At 38.7% G+C, this 22,163-nt stretch overlaps 2 protein-coding genes across 2 annotated transcripts in view; both read right to left on the bottom strand.

The window, feature by feature from the left end:
• Positions 1 to 4,595: 4,595 nt before the first annotated feature.
• Positions 4,596 to 12,766, bottom strand: MURC (muscle-related coiled-coil protein). The gene is made up of 2 exons (XM_012638305.1): positions 12,294 to 12,766; positions 4,596 to 5,440 (listed from the first exon to the last, which is right to left on the bottom strand). Exons 1-2 carry the CDS (start codon positions 12,699 to 12,701, stop codon positions 4,754 to 4,756), a joined length of 1,095 nt encoding a protein of 364 aa, XP_012493759.1. The 5' UTR covers positions 12,702 to 12,766; the 3' UTR covers positions 4,596 to 4,753.
• A 442-nt stretch (positions 12,767 to 13,208) lies between these two features.
• Positions 13,209 to 22,163, bottom strand: part of TMEFF1 (transmembrane protein with EGF-like and two follistatin-like domains 1) — a 119,528-nt gene continuing 110,573 nt past the window's right edge. Inside the window, exons 8-9 of the mRNA XM_012638272.1 lie at positions 17,843 to 18,001; positions 13,209 to 14,320 (exon numbers count right to left, since the gene is read on the bottom strand). Coding sequence (XP_012493726.1) covers positions 14,236 to 14,320; positions 17,843 to 18,001 — 244 coding nt within the window. The 3' untranslated portion in view covers positions 13,209 to 14,235. The remainder of the gene's footprint in view (positions 14,321 to 17,842; positions 18,002 to 22,163) is intronic.

The raw sequence follows: 22,163 nt of genomic DNA, 5'->3' as shown, positions 1-22,163 counted from the left end.
CAACAGCTTTTATTGTGGTGTCAGCTGGAATAAAGCACAGTGTGGGCTGAAATCCTCAGGTACTAAACAACAAATGATATTAGAAAATGACAATCCATTCTAAGAATGAAGAGTAGTTTTTATTTGGACCACACAACAAACAAGGAGAAAACTGGCCTTGGGCAAAGATACAGATGGGAGAGCGGCTCCCACAGTGGCCTTACACCTGCAGGGCAGTTCTGCTTCCCAAGGACTTTGGCATCCTGGTGGAGAGGGCAAGGCACTTGCTAGAGCCAGGAAAAGATCACTTCAAAGCAGGCTTTTCTTCAAGCATAGGTGAGAGCCTCAACAGCTGGAACGCGCAGACCTCTAGCGTGGGAGCTTCTAGAGTACAAGCATAGTTCCCTTCTGTTCCTCAGGGCCTGGTAACCGAGGGACTGGTAACCAAGGTGTCAGAGGACAGACTAAGAGGAGCATCAGCAGAGTGCTGTCTTAGAATCTAGCAAAAGTTGGGGGGGGGGAGGTATTGATATTTCCTGTCTCAGTGACTGGCACAGCCACTTGCCCAAGTCAGAAGCCTGGCGATCATTTGCTCCTCATCACAACCCATGTCCAAGTTTACACCCTCCACAGCTCAGTTGCTGCATTAGTTCAGCTACTCTTCTCACCTGGAAAAACACAAGGGACCTACTGACTGGTCTCCTGCCTCTGGTCTGTTAACAGGGCATCCTCTCTAAAACATCAATCATGGCACTCCTCAGCTTAAAACCCCTCAATGGCTCTCTGGCCGTTGACGTAAAACTCAGAACAACACGATACAATCTCTCCAGCTGCATCTTGCCTTGAATTCTTTCTGTATTATTTAGTTGACTTTTTATTGGCTTTTCAAATGCTAATTTAAGCAACACTTCCTCTAGCTTTCCCTGACAGTGTTCCTCTATGCTCCCCTATCATCCTTTCTTAAATCTGAGCGTGATGCATTGATCATCTCCACTACGGGAAAAATTCCTTAGGTGCAAGGGAACACATCTTTCATCTCTGGATTCAGGACACAAACTTGGGAAGCTCTCCAAGTGCTGGTGACCCAAAGATGAGTAAAATACAGTTCCTACCCTTGAGAAGCACAGTCTAGAGGACAGTTACACAAATAAACTACAAAGCAGAGCCAAGCGCTAAGACACATGATCGAAATACTATATAAACATCTTCCATCTCTACGGTCCCATCATCTTACATACAGCACGAGTCACACTGCTGAAATTTTTTGCCTGACTATCTCCCAGAGCACTGTGAGCCTGAAGTAAGGGATGGGAAGGAGCCAGAGGAGAGAACTTCTGCTTATCTTTGAATCCTCAGTGCCTCACAGAATTTGGTAAGTAAAGATGTTGTATGTACTGAATCATGCCCCTCGTAGGTGATGAGGTGACCAGGGAAAGCTAAAACAAGGAAACTGCCATTATCACTGAACTTGAAAGTCATCTCCCAGAAAGAAAGGGAAAGGTGGAACTCCAGACACACAGCACGAGCAAAGGCACCAAGCGGCAGAGCGGTCTGGGGAGGGCCCTTTGACAAACAGCTGATTTTAGGGAGATGCCCAGAATAAATTCAAAGCTTGAGAATGTTCTCCCACTGTGTTCTATCCTCACAGGATCCGTGGACGTTCTAGGAGACTTACAGTGAAGTAGTAGTTATGCTAAATCTCCTATCCACTGTTTATGAAATACTCTGATGGAGTCTGACCCTGGAAGGACAACTATAAATTCTCAGACGTAACTTAGAGGTGGTCACAAGAATGACTCACAAAATTTAGCATGAGGCTTTTTCATTTTTCATTCATGACAGACCAGTGCCCAGAATGTCCCAAATTCAAATAGAATTGAGGATGAGTCCATCGTGGTCATCCCCCCTATTCGGGGATCATAATCTGTAATTTTCTTAGCAGGGTTCAATAAAAGAAGCTATAGAAAACAGAAGAAAATAAGGCCCGTCATTTCATGTAATGGAACTGCACAGTTAACAACAGTTCTGTGGAATATTTTACAGAACATGACCCATGCGTTTTAGCCAATCACCATGAACATCAAGCTTAGGTCTAAACCAAACCCCTTAATGTGTATGGAAGGCAAAGAAGGAAATCGAAATGGTTTGTATTTTTATTTTGGTTTGTTTTTAATTTATGAAAGCTTACTCAAGGGACTTCACACACACACCGCAAGTATACTGTCAGCAAGCTGAATCTCCATGCTCTTTATAATTGTTCCACATCTGCCCTGTTTCTCTAAGACAGACGTGCACCTCTCTGTTCTATCTGTTCTGTAGAAGAGCCTGTGAGTGGGCTACACACCCCTGTATCTATGGATGTTGCACTGTCCTGCCTCAGCAGAAGGGGATAAATCCTGCTAATGGTTTCATTTGAATGAATTGTTTAAAATCTGATATGCAAAATTTCTGAAACACAGATGAGTAAAGTAAGTAAAATAATCTATTCTGTGTTGTCTGAAACTTTTAAAATAGGAACGTTGACTAGAATACCCTTTACATTAAATGGGATGTGTGAACCCATGTTCACACATCCAATGTTTGCAACTCATTAAGTTCACAAGAAAATAAAGTGAAAGGAGAAGAAATTATGAATGTGGAATTTAGGAATGCCCTAAATATGGGAAGAAATGTCAAGAGACAGAAGCAACATGGAGGGACAATCCCACTAGTAACAAGAAAGGAGAAGGTTACAATGAACCTCCAGGGACATGAAATTGTTTCGGTGTTTCTGGGGTTGCACAAAGTCAACCAGGTTGAAGAGCTGACTAGGTTATAACTCCTTCCTCATCAAAATTCAAATATATCCGTATGGGAAATGTTCCACAAAATGTCAAGTCTGATTATATAATGGGTCAGTAAGCAAACTGACTTTACAAAAATTCTTTGACAGTAATATTTGCAGAAAACTATTTTAGCCCAATTGATATTTATTCTACATTGGGCTAGAAAAAAGAAAAAGTTTCTTTATATTCATGGTTTGCATTCATTATTAGTAAAAATATTTACAACTAGGACATTGGCATCAAACTTTGTAATAATGTCTTTTTAAATTGAAATTTCTTATGGCTCTTAAGAAAATATGTGAGTTTGGCATCCAAGTTTTTTCTTAAAAAAATGTTCTTTAAAAAGTATTAGTCAATGTTGTACACACTTTAATTTTTAATATAGTAAGATAACAAGATGCATGATGTACAATTTTATGTGTTCATACAGGGTGAAGATGAAATGATGCTGAATTAAACTCCCAAACCCACATCTGAGTAACTGAGTCAAATATTCTAAAGCTGTGCCTGTGTGCCTATGTGTACACTTACTATTTTTAACTACTACCTGATTATCCAAAACTGATCTGAAAGTGAGAAAAAAGTGGGATCTGACTGTTGTCCAAACTCTTCGAATTCAACAATTCCATCATTTCTTCCCTATTACAAAACTAGAAGATTTAAGCATGCTACAATTGGCAAACCAGTGTGATCATTTCTTTCTTTAGCAACGATATCTACTTCCTGACTGGACAGATCTAAAGCTAACAGATAAGAGGGAATCTGGCTTCCTCCCAAAGCAGCTATGATGAACTCCTACAGATGCTGTTTTGGATGTCGGGCCCTGAAGGATTCACTCCCGGAAACGGAAAGATTTGAGGTCATTTCCAAACACAGTGCATCAGGGCTGACTTTAGAAAGGCCATAGGACATCAAAGCCGCAGTTTTTGTCTCATGCTGCTCAAACAAACGTGGCTGTAGTCCACCATAGATCTAAATCAAAAGGAAATTAGAAAAGGGTTTGCTAGGTAACATTTTAAGACCCAACTAAAACCTATGGTTTGGTTTTAGTCTTTGATGAAAAAGTGGTCACCCAAACATCTGTTTTTCACAGATAATTCTGTGAAAATGCTCTGAAGACGAACTTTCGTTTCCGTCCAACCAAGGACCTCATTGATGAGTGCTCAGGGATTTTTCGGAAGGTGTAATTATTTTGATTCTAGTTTTGAGGAACTACTGAGGCTTGTTTTCTCTGGGTGTGCTTCTTGTTCCCCCAGAATGTAAAACGTGCCCTCTGGTCTTCACAACAGTCCTCCGAGATAGGCAGGATGGGATAACTCTCTCCATTTTATTGATGAGAATAAGCAGATGACTTGCCAAGTGTTTCACTAAAAGTAAAGCTATGATGCTAGAGCCACATGCTCAAGTCCAGAACTTCAATTTTTTTATGCAAAAGCATCCCAAAAGGGGTGTGACTACTAGCTTACTAACACATCTGTTGATTTGAACATCTGCATGATACAATCCACATTAGTTATTCCCCTTTGAGGTTGGCCACAACATTGATCCAGACCAATATTTAGAGTTCACTTGCAAATCATGGCCACAGATTTGCCCTTTATTTGTTCCAGATGACCAACCACCTAATTGGCCTGACCTAGGAATCTACATTTCTGACAGGAAAGAGAAAGGAACTTAAAAATCCACAGCTGCCATGAGAAAGAGTAACATCAGAGAAAAAGCTTCTAGAATCACATATGCCCAGGGAGGAGAAAAAAAAAGAATTCCCCAGGAAGTTACAAGGAAATGTATATAATATTTATATTATCTTCAAGATTTTAAATGTAAGACACGAAACAGCCATACCATTTCTGTTTTCCCATATGGCATACAAATGTAAATGACTACACTATTCAAACTAAAACTGCATGATTAAGGAGATTTATATTTAGGATATACTTAATTCCTCTTTATGATGACTGCTTTAAATCTAACAAAAGAGATTCATCATCCTCTACTTTCACCTGAGGTTTAAAGGTAACTTTCAAAGGCTCAGGGGTGGGGATGTCCCCCGCTTCTCGGGGAGGATACACTGCCCTGGCTGCCTCGTGTTCTGGTTCATTGAGCCCATCAGGGTAGAGCTCACTGATGGGGCCCAGAGAATCGCTTCTGGCAATAATGTCCACCCCCATCTCCCTGTCACCTTCCTGACCTTCAGCCACAGTTCGATCCTTAGCTTTCCTGAGACTACGCATCTTAAAGGCTTCCTTTGAGGGAGTAGCATTAGAAATAGATTTCTTAAATCTTTCCCCTGACTGTTTCAGCCTCTCTCCTGACTGCCTCAGCCTCTCTCCTGACTGCCTCAGCCTTTCTCTCCTCTCTGGGGTCACTATTCTAGTTCTAATTCTGTTCACTTTCTTGTCAAAATTCTGGCGTGTCTTCTGCATGTTTTCTTTAGAAAATGCCTTTTTGATATTATCAATGCGCTCCTTGCCTGACTTTCTAAGCCTGGCAGATCTGCTTTCTTCAATATAATACTCTTCATCCGAAGAGAGATCTATTGGGGGATCAAAGATATCGTCCTCCTCTTCCTCCTCCTGGTTCTCAGCTAGGTTTCTCTCTTTAACAGACAGGGCCGTCGGACACCGGATCTTCTCCTGAAGGAGATAAAAACAAATGGGTTAGTGCTTCCTTTGCACTAGAGATCAGCTCTTTCACCTCCTGGCCATGCCTCGTAAATCTCATCCCTCGGCTGCTTATCCTCTGCCTGCTCCTTAAATGTTGGCATTTCTCAGGGTTTCTCTTGCTCTTTGGCCCTTTTCTCTTCTTCATCTCCCCAGCTCACCCTGAGCAAACTTATCCACTCCTATGCCTTCATATCCACTTGGAGACAAACTCACAGGTATTTTATCTTCACCTCTCCCCTTCTCTTAACATGTCTAAATGATGGGCAGACTTCACCTAGTGTGACGCAGGCATCTCAAACTTACCAAGCCAAAAATCAAGGCCCATCCACCATCCTCTCCACTTCAACTTCTTTCCCTGTATGTGTCAGCATTAACACGTAAGATAGAAACCCCAATCATCATCCCATGTATTTATTTCCCCTCCTTCTCATCCCTTATCCAACTGGTCACCAAGCCCCATGAATAACACTGCCTAATAACTTGTATGTTCCCTCCTCCCTCGTCATTCCCTCTACCAGTGTCTTGATTCTGGTCCTTGTCTTCTCAGGCCTGAACTTGTACAGTACCTCCTCACTGCCCCCTTAACCTCCAGAATATCACCCACAGATTTCCTGAGAAATATTTCTAAAGCATAGCTCTGATCACATCTCGTCTCTGCTTTAAATGTTGGAGAGCTCATCAATACTTGAAGGTCAGACTTCAAATTCTTCAGTATGATTAGAAGTTCTTCAGTTTTAGCTAAACCTACCTTCCCACTTCTCCAGCCCAGCAACACACAACCACTCTCAATTCCTCAAGCACAAAATGTCTTCATCCCTCTATGCCTTTGTATATGTAGTTTCTGATGTCTTTTTTTAAAGGCAGGGTCTCACTATGTTTCCCAGGCTGGACTTGAGCTCCTGGGCTCAAGGGATCCTCCCAGCTCAGCCTCTCAGGTAGCTGGGACTACAGACGTGTGCCACTGCGCCTGCGCCTGGTGGTTTCTGGTACCTTAAATGCCCCTTGTCCTTTTTTCAGCTCTGTGAATGAAATCTTTCTTTGAGAATCAATTCAAATCCCCCAACTTCCCCAAGTGGCTGATTCTATCTGAAATTTACACCAAAAGAACACACACATTCCTCTATTTATAACATTTATCACAGTTCAATTTTTTTTTTTTTTTTTTTGAGACAGAGTCTCACTCTGTTGCCCAGGCTAGAGTGCCGTGGGATCAACCTAGCTCACAGCAACCTCAAACTCCTGGGCTCAAGCAATCCTCCTGCCTCAGCCTCCCGAGTAGCTGGGACTACGGGCATGCACCACCATGCCCGGCTAATTGTATTTTTAGTTGTCCAGCTAATTTCTTTCTCTATTTTTAGTAGAGACGGGGTCTCACTCTTGCTCAGGCTGGTCTCGAACTCCTGAGCTCAAACGATCCATCTGCCTCGGCCTCCCAGAGTGCTAGGATTACAGGCGTGAGCCACCATGCCCAGCCCACAGTTCAAATTGAATTAGAACTCTACCCATTTATATACATCTCCCCGAGGCCTTCACAAGGTGACAGATTCCTTGAAAGCAGAGATAATGTGTCTTATTTATGTTTTATGCCCAGCATCCATCAAAGGGCCTTGTACATAGTAGATATACTCAATAAATGCTTGTTGGATCAAATAAGAGGCTTACACCTTCATTCAACAAAGAGTTACTAAGCACCACCATGTAACAGTCTATGTTCTTGGAACTGAGAAACTTCTGCGAAGATAAAAAAGAGTTTATATTCTTAGAAAGAGATAAACAAGTAAAATACGTAGTATGTTGGATGGTGACATGCGCTAAGGTGAAAAATGAAGCAGGGAAGGGGGATACAGAGTGACAGGGAAGGGTGCTGTTTGGACAACAGAGGTCAGAAAGGCCTTGCTAATAAGGTGGCACCTGGGCCAAGACCTGAGGGTTGTGCATGTATCTGAGAGGAAGAGAGAAACAGTGAGGAGCGCCACATGGCTAGAGCAGTGAGCAAGGGGCAACAGGAAGCAGAGAGGCAGGGAGAGAGGGCCAGATCAGGCAGGGCTCTGTGTCTAATGGTAAGACAGTGGCTCTTATTCAGAGGATGACAGGAAGCCTTGTAAAAGGTTTTGAGGAGAGCAGTGCCATGATCTGACCCACACCGTAAACAGATCACTCTGTTAAAAACAGGCTGCAAGGCAAGACAAGAAGCAGGGAGAGCAGGTGGACAGCACTGAGATGAGGCAGGTGAGAGCTGACTAAGGTTGCTGGCAGAGGCGGGGTGAGAAGTGGTCTGATTCCCGATCTGCACTGAAGGTAGGAGCCAACAGGATTTGCTGCTAGACTTGGGGGTGGAGTGTTAGTGTGTCAAGGGTGATCCTCAAGTACGTGGCCTGGACAAAGGAAGGACAGATCTGCCATTAACTGAGATGGGAGACGGCAGGAGACGAAGACTGGAGGGGAAAGGTGGGATCTGAACACGTTGTCTCTGGGAGGCCCACTGCACAGGATGGCAGAGGCGCAGAGCAGGCAGCTAAGTAGATGAGTCTGGAGTTCAGAAGAGAGGGCTGGGCTAGACACAAAAACTGAGGAGTCACTGATGTAAAGATGGAATCAAAAGTCATCAGACTGGAAGAAAGAGATTGCCAAGAGACTGAGCAAATGGGTCCACGCTCTGTTTTATTCCAAACTACTTGGGGCCAAGGTGTGTTTCAGAATTCAGAATATTTTAGATTTTGGAAAACTATTATATAACATTCCCAGTGAGATCTTGGGAAGAAACATTTCTGTGGCAAAAAATATGAATATTCACACTAAGGTGGGATATAAAGACTATAAATAGCCCCATGCTCCTACAAGTCAGGTTTTCCCACTGAATGAGTTCAAGTTAAGCTAGGGTCTTGCTGTCACGTAAGTTATGAAAAATATTTATTTTTAGAAATTTCTGGATTTTGAATATAGATCATGGACTTTGGACCTGTAGATAAGAAGGAAGAGATGAGAAAAACCAAAAAAGGAGAAATATCAGGTACTGAGTCAGGAGGAAATCCAAAAGAAAACAGCACCCCCAAACACCAAGGGGAACAAGGGGAAAGAAGTTTCAGGAAGAGAAGAAGGACCCACTGTGTCAAATGTGTCGAAGAATAAGGATAAGAATTGGATTTTGGAACATGACAGACACTAGAGACTGTGAGAGCCAGCACAGACCACAGCAGCTAAAGGAACCCACTGACTATTCTGGGATTATTTCTAAAACAGGTAAAACTTGAAAGATCATGAGATTTTTCAACTGAACTAAGTTAAAATTTCTAAAAGAAACTGTGCCTTCCACATGAGATACAGATTAAATCTATGCAATCAAAAAATATAATAAATGTATAAGAAACACATTCATGCATATTTCAAAATCAGCCAGATAGTCAAGAAGGTATCCCTGGCACCGTATTTCTTTGGATACTTATTTAAAATTAAATTCTTTGGCTACAGGATTAGAGAGTCTAGGAGCTAAAAAAGGCAGGGGTGGGCGTCTCATAACTCTCTGATGAATCAGTCAGAAGCAGCGGAATTATTCCTCTCCTTTCCTGACACCTGCTGCAGGGAGTAGCTTCAGCAACACAGTGTGGGTTGGTATGGCCTGAGAAGGTATAATTAGAAAAGGAAAGAGCCAAAGAGTAATTACTGCTTGGTAGGGGGAAAAAAACTCTCACAATCTTGCTGTGAAGAAATGATATAGCATGACTCAGGAAATCACACACCCTTCTCCAACTATACAACAAATAATACAAAATCAGGCTTTAAAACAAAACGAAACAGAGACAGAGTCCAAAAAAGTACTTGGCCTGGGCTCTGTTTGTTGAAAGTCTGACGAGCCAGAGACATCATGAGTTAACAGTGAATAGACTGAAATAATAATTGAAGATTGTAAGGTTGAACTATAGTTGACTTCCAATTATAACTTTTAATGTGAAAGTCTAGGTTAAAAAACACATTTTTGTAACATAATAAATGCTGTTGACTTGATTGACTATCAAAGTAATATAGCTAGGGGAATTTTAAATATATAAAAATCTGTGACTTACCATTTAGGGAATGGCCAAATATTTTATTTGGTAACCACGAGCATGTGGTTAGTAACCAAAATTACCAGAAGATATGGTAAGACTTCTACTTGCATGATGAGAGGGATCATCAAGGTGAAAGTATGTTCACAGAGAAACCATAATTGTATAAGAAATAGATCTTTTTTGCTGTGGCTGAATTGCTCAGTAGCAACTGTTAATTTGAAGGGGCAATCTCAATATAACCATTTATCTATGACAACTAATTATAACTAATTTTTTTTTTTTTTTTTTTTTGAGACAGAGTCTCACTGTGTTGCCCGTGCTAGAGTGCCCTGGCGTCATCCTAGCTCACAGCAACCTCAAACTCCTGGGCTCAAGCGATCCTCCTGCCTCAGCCTCCCGTGTAGCTGGGACTACAGGCACGCGCCACCATGCCCGGCTAATTTTTTTCTATATATTTTTAGTTGTCCAATTAATTTCTTTCTAATTTTAGGAGAGACGGGGTCTTGCTCTTGCTCAGGCTGGTCTCGAACTCCTGAGCTCAAACAATCCGCCCACCTCAGCCTCCCAGAGAGCTAGGATTACAGGCGTGAGCCACCGCGCCCAGCCTATAACTAATTTTAATTGCTAAGAATAATCATGTGAATATTATATATAGCATTCTAACATCTAATGGATCTTTGAATCAGATTTCTATGTCCATTTATCTTTCTCTACAAGCTCTCCCATTATAAATGATAGCAATTGCTTTTTGACAAACTGCCGCTTACTCTGAACAACTTAATTTCACAGAATCTTCATGGCATTATTTCTTACAAGAAAAGAGATCTGACCTAAACTAGCACTTCTCAGTTGCTTTAAATAATTACAGGGGCTCAAAGAAAGGAAGCAGTAAATTACTTAGCATAAGTTACAGGGACTAAATAGGAAAATATGCAAATATCTTAATTTTTAAAAAAGAATTATGTCAATGGACAGTCAATGAGAACTTTTCAGACACTTCTTTGCTCTAGCCTTTGTAAATCTTAATTGGCGCTTAGTCCACTGCTTTGCACAAAGTTCTCAAACGTGTTGGACGCCAAGTATGTTTCCTGGGTATGCCCCATGCAAGTGGAAGGTGAGATATACCCACTACTGCTAATGCCCTTAGAAGGTGAATCAAAGAATGGTATTACATTCTCCAAAACCAAACCTAGATACCCACTACATACACTAACAGTAGAACTGGCCTCTGCAAGTAAGGTGACTGATTTTTTCTAATTTTTAAGCCTAGGCAAGGGCTTCCAGGCACCTGAAAAGAAAAGGACACGGTAAAGGACTTTGAATGGCATAGTCCACCCTATCTCTTTGAAATAAGCAACTCTTTTCTCTCTTCCCTATTCTTTTTCCTAAATAACCTACAAGCTCTTAAAAACAGATCCAAAATACCACTCTACCATCACAGTGTAACTTTATCAGTCAACAGAGGGCTATGGAAAATTGCCTAATGTGTGAAGAATGCTGTGGGGAGTTACGGGCCATATCCCTAGTATTTCACAAATATCTCCCACATAATCCAACTATGTTCCTATTTCATTTGTTTTTATTGTTCTAGGTTTTTTTCCTATTCACATAGGCATTGATTTTAAAAATACAGTTGTGATAACACTTTATATATGCACCAGTGAACATCCCTGCACACATTCCTGATTCTATGCTTAGAACTAATTCTTTGACATAAAATTTGGGGGCTAAAAAGTTTGTGAATTTTTTAAGTTCTTAATACATACTACCAAAATTGTCTTCCAGAAATGTTGTACCAATTAATATTTCTACCAGCAGAATATGAAAGTGCTTGTTTTTTCCAACCCTTAAACTCTGGGTATATGTTTCAGTAACAGCCAATATTTAAGAAGGGGAAAGTGGAATCCTGTTCTTATTTGTCTTTTATAAACTACCTTATGATAACAGCTTTCCATTTTTCTACTGCGAGAAGTGGTCAACTTTTCCTTTTCCTTTGTTATTGTTTTAAAAATATATTGTAGATATTATGCATTTACCATGGATATGTTCCTATTTGCTAAAATATGAGTGTCAAGGGCAGAGTAATATGGGAACTTAGCAGAATACATAATGCCACACAAAAATCAGTTACGTAAAAGGACTTTATAATCAAATATAAGGAATTATTTATGTGACTCTTATATTTGTATTACTATAATAACAATTAGGAAAATGAGAATAATTGATCAAGAAAAAGGCAGCTTTTCTTATTATTGTGACTTAGATGCAAAAATTCCAATAACAAGTCATATTCTGAAAAGTTTATATATTACTGTTTGCGGCGTTCTAGGTTCTCCTTGATAAGGGAAAAAACCATATTGTGGAGCTACTGGTCTTCAGTTTCTTCTTTTAAATAACAAAGAGGTGTTTTAAAGTAGAGACTTTTTAGGTCTCTCCCAGTTCTAACATTCTTCAAGTCTATGGGAGGGCGTCATGCTAATAAGGCTAATATGCTGAAAGAGCCTTACCAATATTAAGTTTCAAAGGCAAGAAATAGCCTAAGCTGTGAGCCACAGTTCATATTACATGAAACGGTTGAGAGGCTCAAAACACTGATATGATAGTACGTTAGTTAACATGTAAGTGGTTTTATCCTGAGATCTCTGCTGATAAAGAATTCCATCACATTAATATATACAATAGTTAAGATGTGACTTTGGAAACCTCTGATATGACCTGTTGGCAGCTAAAAGAAACGAGATTGTCATCATCAAGCTGAATACAAAGTGTAAACTTACCTGGAATATTACCACGCGGAATTTGTTTTTCTTCATTATTTCCTCTTGCTTGACTTCAACTTTTTTAACATGAGTTTGCTGCTTCTCCACCCGGGCCTTCACGTCTTTAATGTGCGCACTCACTTTTCGGGTTTTCTCAAACAACTTGTTAATGATATGGCCTGTATTACTATGTGACTGTGAAAGCTTCAACAGGTCAATCTGGACAGATTTTATGGCATTTTCCATTTCCCTGTGTCTCTCTTCTATTCTCTTCTGGCTTGCCTGCACACTGTCCACAATGGAGGCCACTTTGTCCAGCACAGTCACAATGGTAAGAGCAGCGTCTTGGTCTTCATCTTCTGTAACACTTGATAAGCGATTCTGGTGGATTTTATCAGCATTTGAAGCAGACCCATTATGTTCCATTTTATTTATTTCTCAGCAAAAGATGTCCTAATCACAATCAATTCTGGCACTTGGAGCAAAAAGTCAGCTTGATAACAGGCAACAAGGTTGTTTAAAGGGTTGGAAACCCCACCCCTGGAGACTGGTCAAGTATTTATAACTACAAATACCCATACGTGACTGTTCTGCAATATGAACCCTTGCAAAGCACTGGGGACTGTTCCAAACATGCTTGCTGACTGACTAAGGGACTCAAATAAGATTGTGTGGGTAGAAGAGGAAAGCTTTTTATAAAAAGTTCACTAAAGCCGCTATGTGACTTATATTAAGGCTAGAGGCCAAATGACCAAAAAAGCAAACTCCAAATGTTGGGTGAAGATTTTGCCTTTAGATAATTTCCAGCAGTATTTGTAAAAGCAGAGAATTTTAAACTGAAATCTGCTTTTTCTATTAATTTCACATATTAAATGTACTAATATCTCAGTATCAAAGAATGCAGTAAAAAAACACACCGAAACAGAGGCCATATAGTGAAAACATTATATTATAACATGCTTTTCCAAACCAAATATTAAAATTAATATTTAATTTTTAACATATTCTTTAAATTCTACATGCATACTTTTGAATATCTAAACTACATGTTAAACAGCTGAATACATTCTACTCACACTTCAGATCTTTAAACACCAACAATCTATTAATATAGCTATTACTACAGGACAAATTTGGATAGAGGTCTTAGATAATGTTTAAGCTCCCTTTAAGAGCACCAGTCATTAACGGTTATTTTTGCATTTTATTCACAAACACTGTTACAATTTGTTTATGTTAAAACAAATATTTTCTTTAAAAATGAATGTGTATTAAAGTAGTTTAACTGATAGAATAGGCTTTATTCCAATCTGTTTATTAAACAGCCTATTTTCACAATATCTAAATCTACTTTTCAGTGATTTGTTCCATCATTACTACCAGATACTTTTCAAATTATTAGAATATTTTGTCAAAGAGAGGAATAATCAAATTCCAATCCATACATCTTATATTTTACATCTAACACACACAGCTTTACAGTTCATGCAATACGCAGTGTCTAAAAAATCAGTTACTAAATCTCAAAAACATTTAAATATCTATTTAAACACAGTGTCTTCTAGATTTTTTTTGTAAGAAAAGTAATCTGTAAACATCTTTACCTTTAGTTCATGCTTGGTCACTTGCTGTGGTCATTGTGGAAGAAGTGGGTATGACTTTATAACCATTTGTGAAGTGGTCCATCTTTGCAAAAATATTACATTCCATGGGTAAAGAACGAGTCTTAGAATTAACATGTGGTACAAATTTGTGAAATCAATTTCTGTATTTAAAAACATAAAACAAAGACTACTAAACAGTCCAAAAGTGTTGTAGCTGAATATTCTAAATACGAGCCAACAGTACTACACTAAAAATGTCCAAAAATAAGGCCTCTGAAATAAATATATCCATTCTTTAAAAAAAGACATAATAAATGTACATCACATGGGTCAGTGTACATATAAAAGTCATCAGTTTAAACCATTCTGGATGATGTATCTGAAGTAAAATGACCTAGGTTTTGCTTCTGTCGACGTCCTCTGTTGTTTTTGGGGCATTTTCTGTTGCATAAAAACAAAAAGAAAGAAAAGTATGTTGTTTTGATCATTCTGTTCAGAAGATTTCAAATGTTTCAAAGTAAAACACATTTCACAGATAAAGGTGCACTGCATGCAATTACAGGAAGGGGAAACAAGATGGCATCTAGTGCACAAGGTGAGGATAAACACAATGTCAGACTGCTACCTTCTCTACCAAGCTGGAAGTTGAGAGGATTAGATCTATGACATAGGTAATGACACAAGCAAGACTCATTCCTCGTGTCTGTACTGCAGCATATGCATTCCTGGCAGGAATCCCTGCCCTTCCTCTGGCCTGGCAACTCCCCAGCCACGGTGACTGATAACATACGAAATCTGTGACAGTAGAAAGGACCTTGGCCTAGGTACTTTCCCTGAGCATTACGACACCTCCAAAATGACAAGAACAGCTTAGACAAAGGGAGAAATCAAGAAGTGTGCTTATTAACCTCAGATATGAATACATAGGAATTCCTACTGATTTTAGACAGTGACTCCAAAGAAGTTGTTCCACACCCTGCTGGGGCAAATCACAGAACCACCATGCTGAAGGTAAGGGATATTCCTTGACTCTGCTCTCATTTTACCCTAAATGTTTCTCCACAGTGGTATAAATCTCACTGTGCTGTAACTGCTCTTGTGTCTGCACACTAGATTGCAGACATAGTTCGTACTAACAAGCACAAAGTGCTGTACTACACAATGTGGACCAAAAGGGTTGGGATGAATTCTGGTCATTCTGAGTTTGGGCTCTGCTAATAACTAGCTGTGTAATCTCAATTTTCCTATACATAAAATATTAAATTAGGAGTTGGACTAACCTCTAAAATCTCTGCCAGAATGAAACAATCTAATGGAAAGAAAGTCTTACAATAATCAGCACTCCTACTCTAATGTCCCATGTTTTTATTCCATTTCAAAGAGCACAGCTTTGCCTTCACTTAGAAGCCTTGATGATAATACTTTCATTTTGTATATGGCTTTCACAAATTTTATATCACTAATCCTCATTAAAACACTTTGAGGTAGACAGAGCTGGAATCACCTCCATTTCATAAATGAGGAAACTGGTTAAGAGGTCAAGCAACCCTCTTTTGCCATTACTAACTTATCATGACCTTGGAAAAGCTCCAACTTCCTAGGGCCATGGTTTTTAAATCTACAAAATAAGGGGGTTGGTTAAGATGATGTTCAAGGTCCCTGCCAATCTGTCATTCTATGAGTCTAAAAACATGAAAGAAGATTCCAAGAATAAAAGAAAATCTGACTCATGCAGTCTTGAAAGTGGGTCAATGGGAACATCTTTTTAAAGGAAGATTCCCTTCCATGTAACGGCCACCACAGTCTATGTGAATAGCTGTCCCACAGTGGACTGTGTGGGAGAGACACTCCTTAAAATGGAGATAAGTCCACATACATAATTATAGTAAGTAATATTCCAAATCCAAGACAGCAAGACATTCTAGCGGGGGAATACCACAATAAAAAGACAGGCCTCAAGGGGAAATCTGTGATAAATTTATGAGATGACCCTTCACTCGTGGAGCCAGTAGGCAGTGAAGACACTGAGACACAGTTAGAAATATCCTGTGATGTCTAAGTGGCTGTGAGGGCGGCAAAGGGATCGGGGGTACAAACTAGAGAGCACCAACTTTAAACCTACATGCCAGATAATTCTAATTTAGTAGTTGAAGAATACAGCACACTGAGAACAGAAGCAGAAAGTTGGGTAAAAGGCTGCATTTAGGAGTTGTAAGAGGGCTTACCCAGCTCTATGACCTTGGCAAGCTACTTCCTACCTCAGGGCTTCCTCACTTCTCTAAATGAAGGGGTTGAACTCAAAGTTGCTTCTCAGTGACTCTCATATCCTTTGATCCTCTTAAAAATGGCACTATCACCAGGACTCAAAAATCTTTCCTGAGGACTTTATTTTTATTGCCTTCCAAATTGTTTATTATCCCACTCCTGCTTCATTCTAATAATGTCCTAAATGGTCTCCTTCCACCTCACATGTTCACTACTCCATTGAATTTTGCAGATTAACTCTCTGATTAATATTCTGAAAAAAAATGGCTTATACCAAGTCGTTCCCCTGCTCAAAAACCCTAAATTGCTACAAAATCAAATTTGAGCCCTGTTCCCATGCAATGATCATACTTGGTAAACATACTTCCCAGATGACTCAACATGGACCCTCCTCTTGATGGTTCAGTGGACAGAGGAATGATCTGGGGGGATTAGACGGTACTGAATCCAAATCCAGGCACTTTGATTTACTAGTTGGATGACCACAGGCAAATTACTAAACCTCTGAGCCTATATTAAATGGCCACAGCAAGCTCTGCTATTAAATGTTTTCTTCCTATCTCTTTCTGTTGTCATTATTTGTTATATCATCATGTCCCTACTTTTATCTACTGCCCAATTTTATACTCAGTAGTCTTGCCTAAGGGCAGATCATCTGTTCTTGAAATAAAGTGCAATGACTTTAGTGCCTGCATTTTATGAAAAATATCTGTTACCCGGAGAACATTTTTTATCATTTCTGGATTTATCATTTTAGCTCCAGATGGCTGAGACTACTGAAGGTCTGGCTTCTATCCAGACCTTGGACAGAGGGCCATAAATCCGTTATGGCCTGCCAATATCTGTATTTGATATGCTCCAACCCTCTGTCCAGAATAATATGGGAAAAGTGGAGAGATGATGTTTACGAGACTTCTGAATCAAACCTTAAAGGAGGTAGGAAGAGGTAAATAGGAAGAAAGGACATTAGACTGAAAAGCACAGAGACAATATGAACTTGATTTGCTGACCTTCTCAGATCCAGTTCAGTCTGACTTACATATTTCCACTGAGTTTGGAAAAGACCCATTTTATGCTAGTTGTGCTCCAAATAAGTCCTTTCATTTATGACAAATAGTTTACTTATGACAGAGAATTTTAAAGGTTATTCCTATTGCTGTAATCCAGAAAAATCAAGTAATGTTAAAACAATGATATAATAAGAAAAATAGTTATCTTTAGTCTCTGATTTCTTCCTTTCTTACCATATTTCCTACGGATAAAGTATACTCTTAGGGCATAAAACACCTTGTAGTTCTGCAGGGCTTAAAAAGCTTCTGCATGGCTCTTCTGCGCATGTGCAAACCATTCTAGAAATCCTATTACTACCATTATTGTCCCTGAATGCAGTGCTCAAAGACACTACATAGTTCTAAGGTCCCTAAATTCCTTTATTTCATTGACTGTGCTCATGCTCCCTCTGCCTGCAGCCCAGATATACCTGTAACCCTGGGAATGAGTTCTTGCCTGTATTTTATAAGAAGAAAGATAGGGACAGGTCAGACCCACATGGAAACCTTGGGGAAATGATCATAGGATTTTTCCTAATAGATGGACTTAAAGCATCTATCATCTTGAGTGTGCTTCAAAAGGTTCCTGTCTAATTTAACAACTATCTCCTTCTAATTTAAAGTTGATATTTCTTACATAATTACCTACCTTGTTATGCACATGACAATTGCTACTATAATGGCGATCTGTACAGCTCCAATAATTGCTGCAATAAGAACATGAGTGAGCTTTTGCCTACTTGGCACTACATAGAGAATACTAAAGTCTGTCTTTTCACAGTGCTGTCCAGTGTAACCAGATTCACATCTGAAAGGAAAAAAAAAATATTTCTATGAAAATTAGAAATTTTAATATTTCCAGTTTTTAAATTAAAAGACAAAAAAGAGTGATAAAATTTAAACAAATTAAAAAATCAGGCACTTTCTCACCATTTGAAAAAAAAATTGCCATTTATGTATTTCCCTACAGTCTTTCTGATATGCCTATTTTACACAGTGCTTCTTTCACTTACATTATATCACATTAATTTTAAAGTTGCTATAGAGTCTTTATCACTATCAATTCAAAAAAGTATGTAATATTCCATCCAGTGACTATAATATAGCTAACTTATCTGTTCCCCATTCTAAGATGTATCAGTGATTTTCAATTTTTCACAATTATAAATTAAGTGTCGCAAACATCTAGGTGAATATGTGCTTTTCTACATTTATTCTTTAGGCTAGATACTTGGAAATGAGATTATTGAGTAAACAGATATAAACATTTACAGTTTTCTGAATATAGCATCAAATTATATTCAGGACACTTTTCAGTGTACAAAATATAAACATGTTAAATGCAGGAGGGAGATGAAAATAAGTTATTAATGACAGAAATAAAGTCAAGTAGGTGCTAATCTTAGAAACTGTCTGAATTCTAATTAAAAGTAAATAAAAAGGCAGCAACATCAGCTGATGATAATTTGACAGGAGGAAACATTTAAGATATTTAACAGAAAATTCATATTTTTAAACTGACAGAAGTGAAATGTATAAATTAGCCAGCCTTCAGATGGAACTAATTAATAAAACATCTGAAGTATAAGGATAGTGTGTATATTTATCAGTGTCCCACACCTCATTACAAAGAATTCGAGGCAGCTTATCATAAAGCACACATAACAACAACAAAAAAAGAAAACTTGGGAAAGGGAAATAGGGAAAGCCGGGGATAATGTGAGTCTACCAATCCAGTCCCTGAGGTTCCTAGATATCTGCCAGTAGTTTCACACTGGGCTCTAAGCTTCCCAGCAGACAAAACAAGAAGCAGTGAGGCAGATATATAGATCATGCAGTAGAACTGAGAGCCTGGAAATAAACCCATACATTTTCAACAAGGGTAGTACTAAGACAATTCAACAGGGAAAGAGTAGTCTCTTCAACAAATGGTGCTGAGACAACTAGATACCCACATGCAAATAATGAAGGTAGACCTCTTCCCCACTTCATTCACAAAAATCAACTCAAGATGGATCAGATATCTAAATGTAAGAGCTGAAACTATAAAATCCTTAGGAAAAAACCTAGGCTATAGCCATTACGGAAAACAGCATGGAGGCTCCTCAAAAAATTAAAAATGGAATTACCATATGATTCAGCAATCCCACTATTGAGTATATATACAAAAGAAATGAAATCAGTATGTTGAAGAAATATCTGCACTATGTGTACTAAAGTATTCACAATAGCAAAGATATGGAATCAATCTAAGTTTCATCAATGGATAAATGGATAAAATAATGAGGAATATATAAAATGAGGAATATATATAATGGAATACTATTCAGCCATAAAAAGAAGGAAATCTTGTCATTTGTGACAACACGGATAAACCTGGAGGACATTACATTAAAGGAAATTAGCCAGGCACAGAGAAACAAATACTGGATGATCTCACTCATATGTGGAATCTTAAAAAGTTGGTCTTATAGAAGCAAAGAGTAGAATGGTGGTTACCAGGACCTGGGGTGGTGGGGAGAGTTGGGGAAATGTTAGTCAGGGGATACAAAATTCCAATTAGATAGGAAGAATAAGTTCCAGAGATCTATTGTACAACATGGTGACTATATTTAACATACTGTATTCTTGAAAAATGCCAAAAGAGTAGATTTTAAGTGTTCTCACCACAACAATGGTAACTATGTGAGGTAATGCATATGTTAATAACTTGATTTAGCCAGTTCGCAAGTATACACATTTCCAAACATCATGTTGTATGTGAGAAATATATACAATTTTATTTGTCAATTTTGAAATAAAATAAATCTTCGTGATCTTAGATTAGGCAGTAATTTCTTAGATATGAAAAGAAAAGCAAAAGCAACAACCAAAAAAAAGATAAATAGGACTAAATCAAAATTTAGTAAGAACACAAGAAAGTGAAAAGACAACCCACAAAAAGGGAAAAATGTTTACAAGTCATATATCTGATAAGGGACCTGTATCTAGGACATATAAAGAATTAATACAACTCAATAATAAAAAGACAAAACAATTAAAAAATGAGCAAAGGGTATGTACAGACATTTCTCCAGAGAAGATACACAAATGACCACTAAGCCCATGAAAAGATGCTCAACATCATTAGTCATCATGGAAATGCAAATCAAAACCACAGCAGAAACCACTTCACACCCACTAGGACACCCTAATTCAAAAAGTCAGATAATTACAAGTCTGCCAAAGGTACTGCACAGGGAATGTAAAATGATACAGCCACTTTGCAAAACAGTCTGGCAGTTCCTCAGAAAGTTAAACACAGAGCTACCATTTGGCCCAGCAATTCCACTCCTACACACTTACCCAAGTGAAATTAAAACATATGTTCACATGAAAACTTGCATATAGCAGCATTATTCATAATAACCAAAAAGTGGAAGCAACCCAAATGTCCATCAATTGAGGAGGAGATTAAAAACATGTGATATTATCCATAAAATGGAACATCATTTGGCCATAAAAAGGAACAAAGTACCGATACGTTCTATAATATGGACGAACCTTGAAAACATTATGCTAAGTAAAAGAAGCTAGACACAGAAGATCACATACTATGTAATTCAATTTGTATGAAATGCCCAGAGTAGGTAAGTTTACTGAGACAGAAAATAGATTAGTGGTTGATTAGGGCTAGGGAGGATGGGGAGACCTGGGAGTAATAGTTAAAGACTATGAGGTTTCATCTTGGAGTAATGAAAATGTACTAAAATTGATTGTGGTCATAGTTGCACAACTCTGTGAATATCCTAAAACTGCTGCATTGTAAAAGAAAGTAGGAAGGGAGGGAAGAGGGGGAGGAAAGAAAGTAGTAAGATCACTGACACAAAATATAATCTCCATAAAATAAAACCAAACAAGTTGTTCAAAAGAAGCATAGTTACTACTGTTATTGAACTCAACAGAATTTTATCTCATTGGTCCTCATTTAAAGAGGGCACCTTCTGATACAGGGAACATCACACTCAACAACACAGCTGCAGTAAATTCAATGACATAATGAAGTCTCACAGGATTTTTTAAATAATGTCCTTCATGGTAGGCTAATGGCCAAAAGTCAAAGCTCAGTAAAATAAAAACAGTTTCATAGGGAGCTATAACAATGTCCTAGACATACAGCTCTCTGATGGTTTAACTTAATCCAAAGATTAAAATCAGAATATCAAAAAGAATGTATAGGCCATATATCATTCAGGTAGTTCTCCCTGGATATTATTTTCTACAACTGACTTTTGGTTATACTCTCCAAACTTAACTTAACTTCTAGGTTATTACTCCTCTTCTTTTATTGATTAAAGGAGAATCCAGGAGTCAGTCCTCCACCCTCTACTTCTTTCATCCCACACACCTTCCATAGGTAATCTCGTTCACTCCCAGGTCCTCATGTACTGATTCATTCACACATCCACTTAACACACTAAGTACCTGCTATGTGCCGGCTACTGTGGTGACCATTTGGGATACATCAGTGAACAAAACAGGTAAAAATCCCTGGTCTGCTAACCATCTACTGGGAGGAGGGGGTAAAATAAATATAATAAGTAAATGAAATAGTTATATTAGAAGAAAGAAGACTAGAACTGAGCTCTGGTCTACTAAAACATCGAAAGGTCAGGGAGCAGAGGAGGACATAGCCAAAGAGACTGGAACATCCAACAAGGTAGGAAAAAACCAAGAGAGGGTAAAATCCTTGACACCAAGTAAAGGATGCATATCACACAGGAGGGAGTGATCGATTGTGTCAAATGCTACTGATCATTCAAAAGTAATTTAAAACTAAGAACTGACCACTGAATTTAGCAACAAAAATAGTCTCAGTGGGGACTGTTGGGGACAAAAACTTATTGGGGTGTGTTGAAGAGAGATGGTAAGATGAGGAATTGGAGACAGACTTTAGATAACTCTTTTGAGTTCTACAAAAGAAAAAAAAA

This window comes from Propithecus coquereli, unplaced genomic scaffold (assembly GCF_000956105.1).
Source record: "Propithecus coquereli isolate 6110/MARCELLA unplaced genomic scaffold, Pcoq_1.0 Scaffold128, whole genome shotgun sequence".
NCBI classification, from domain to species: domain Eukaryota; kingdom Metazoa; phylum Chordata; class Mammalia; order Primates; family Indriidae; genus Propithecus; species Propithecus coquereli.
Note: the sequence above shows the minus strand (reverse complement) of the source record. Positions and strands in the feature narration are given on the sequence as shown.

Excerpts from the sequence above, each read along its gene's own strand:
- MURC (XM_012638305.1), bottom strand. The coding sequence starts at position 12,701 with ATGGAACATAATGGGTCTGCTTCAAATGCTGATAAAATCCACCAGAAT. Across the intron at positions 5,441-12,293 it reads TCCGCGTGGTAATATTCCAG|GAGAAGATCCGGTGTCCGAC; the intron begins GTAAGTTTACAC and ends TATCTCCTTCAG.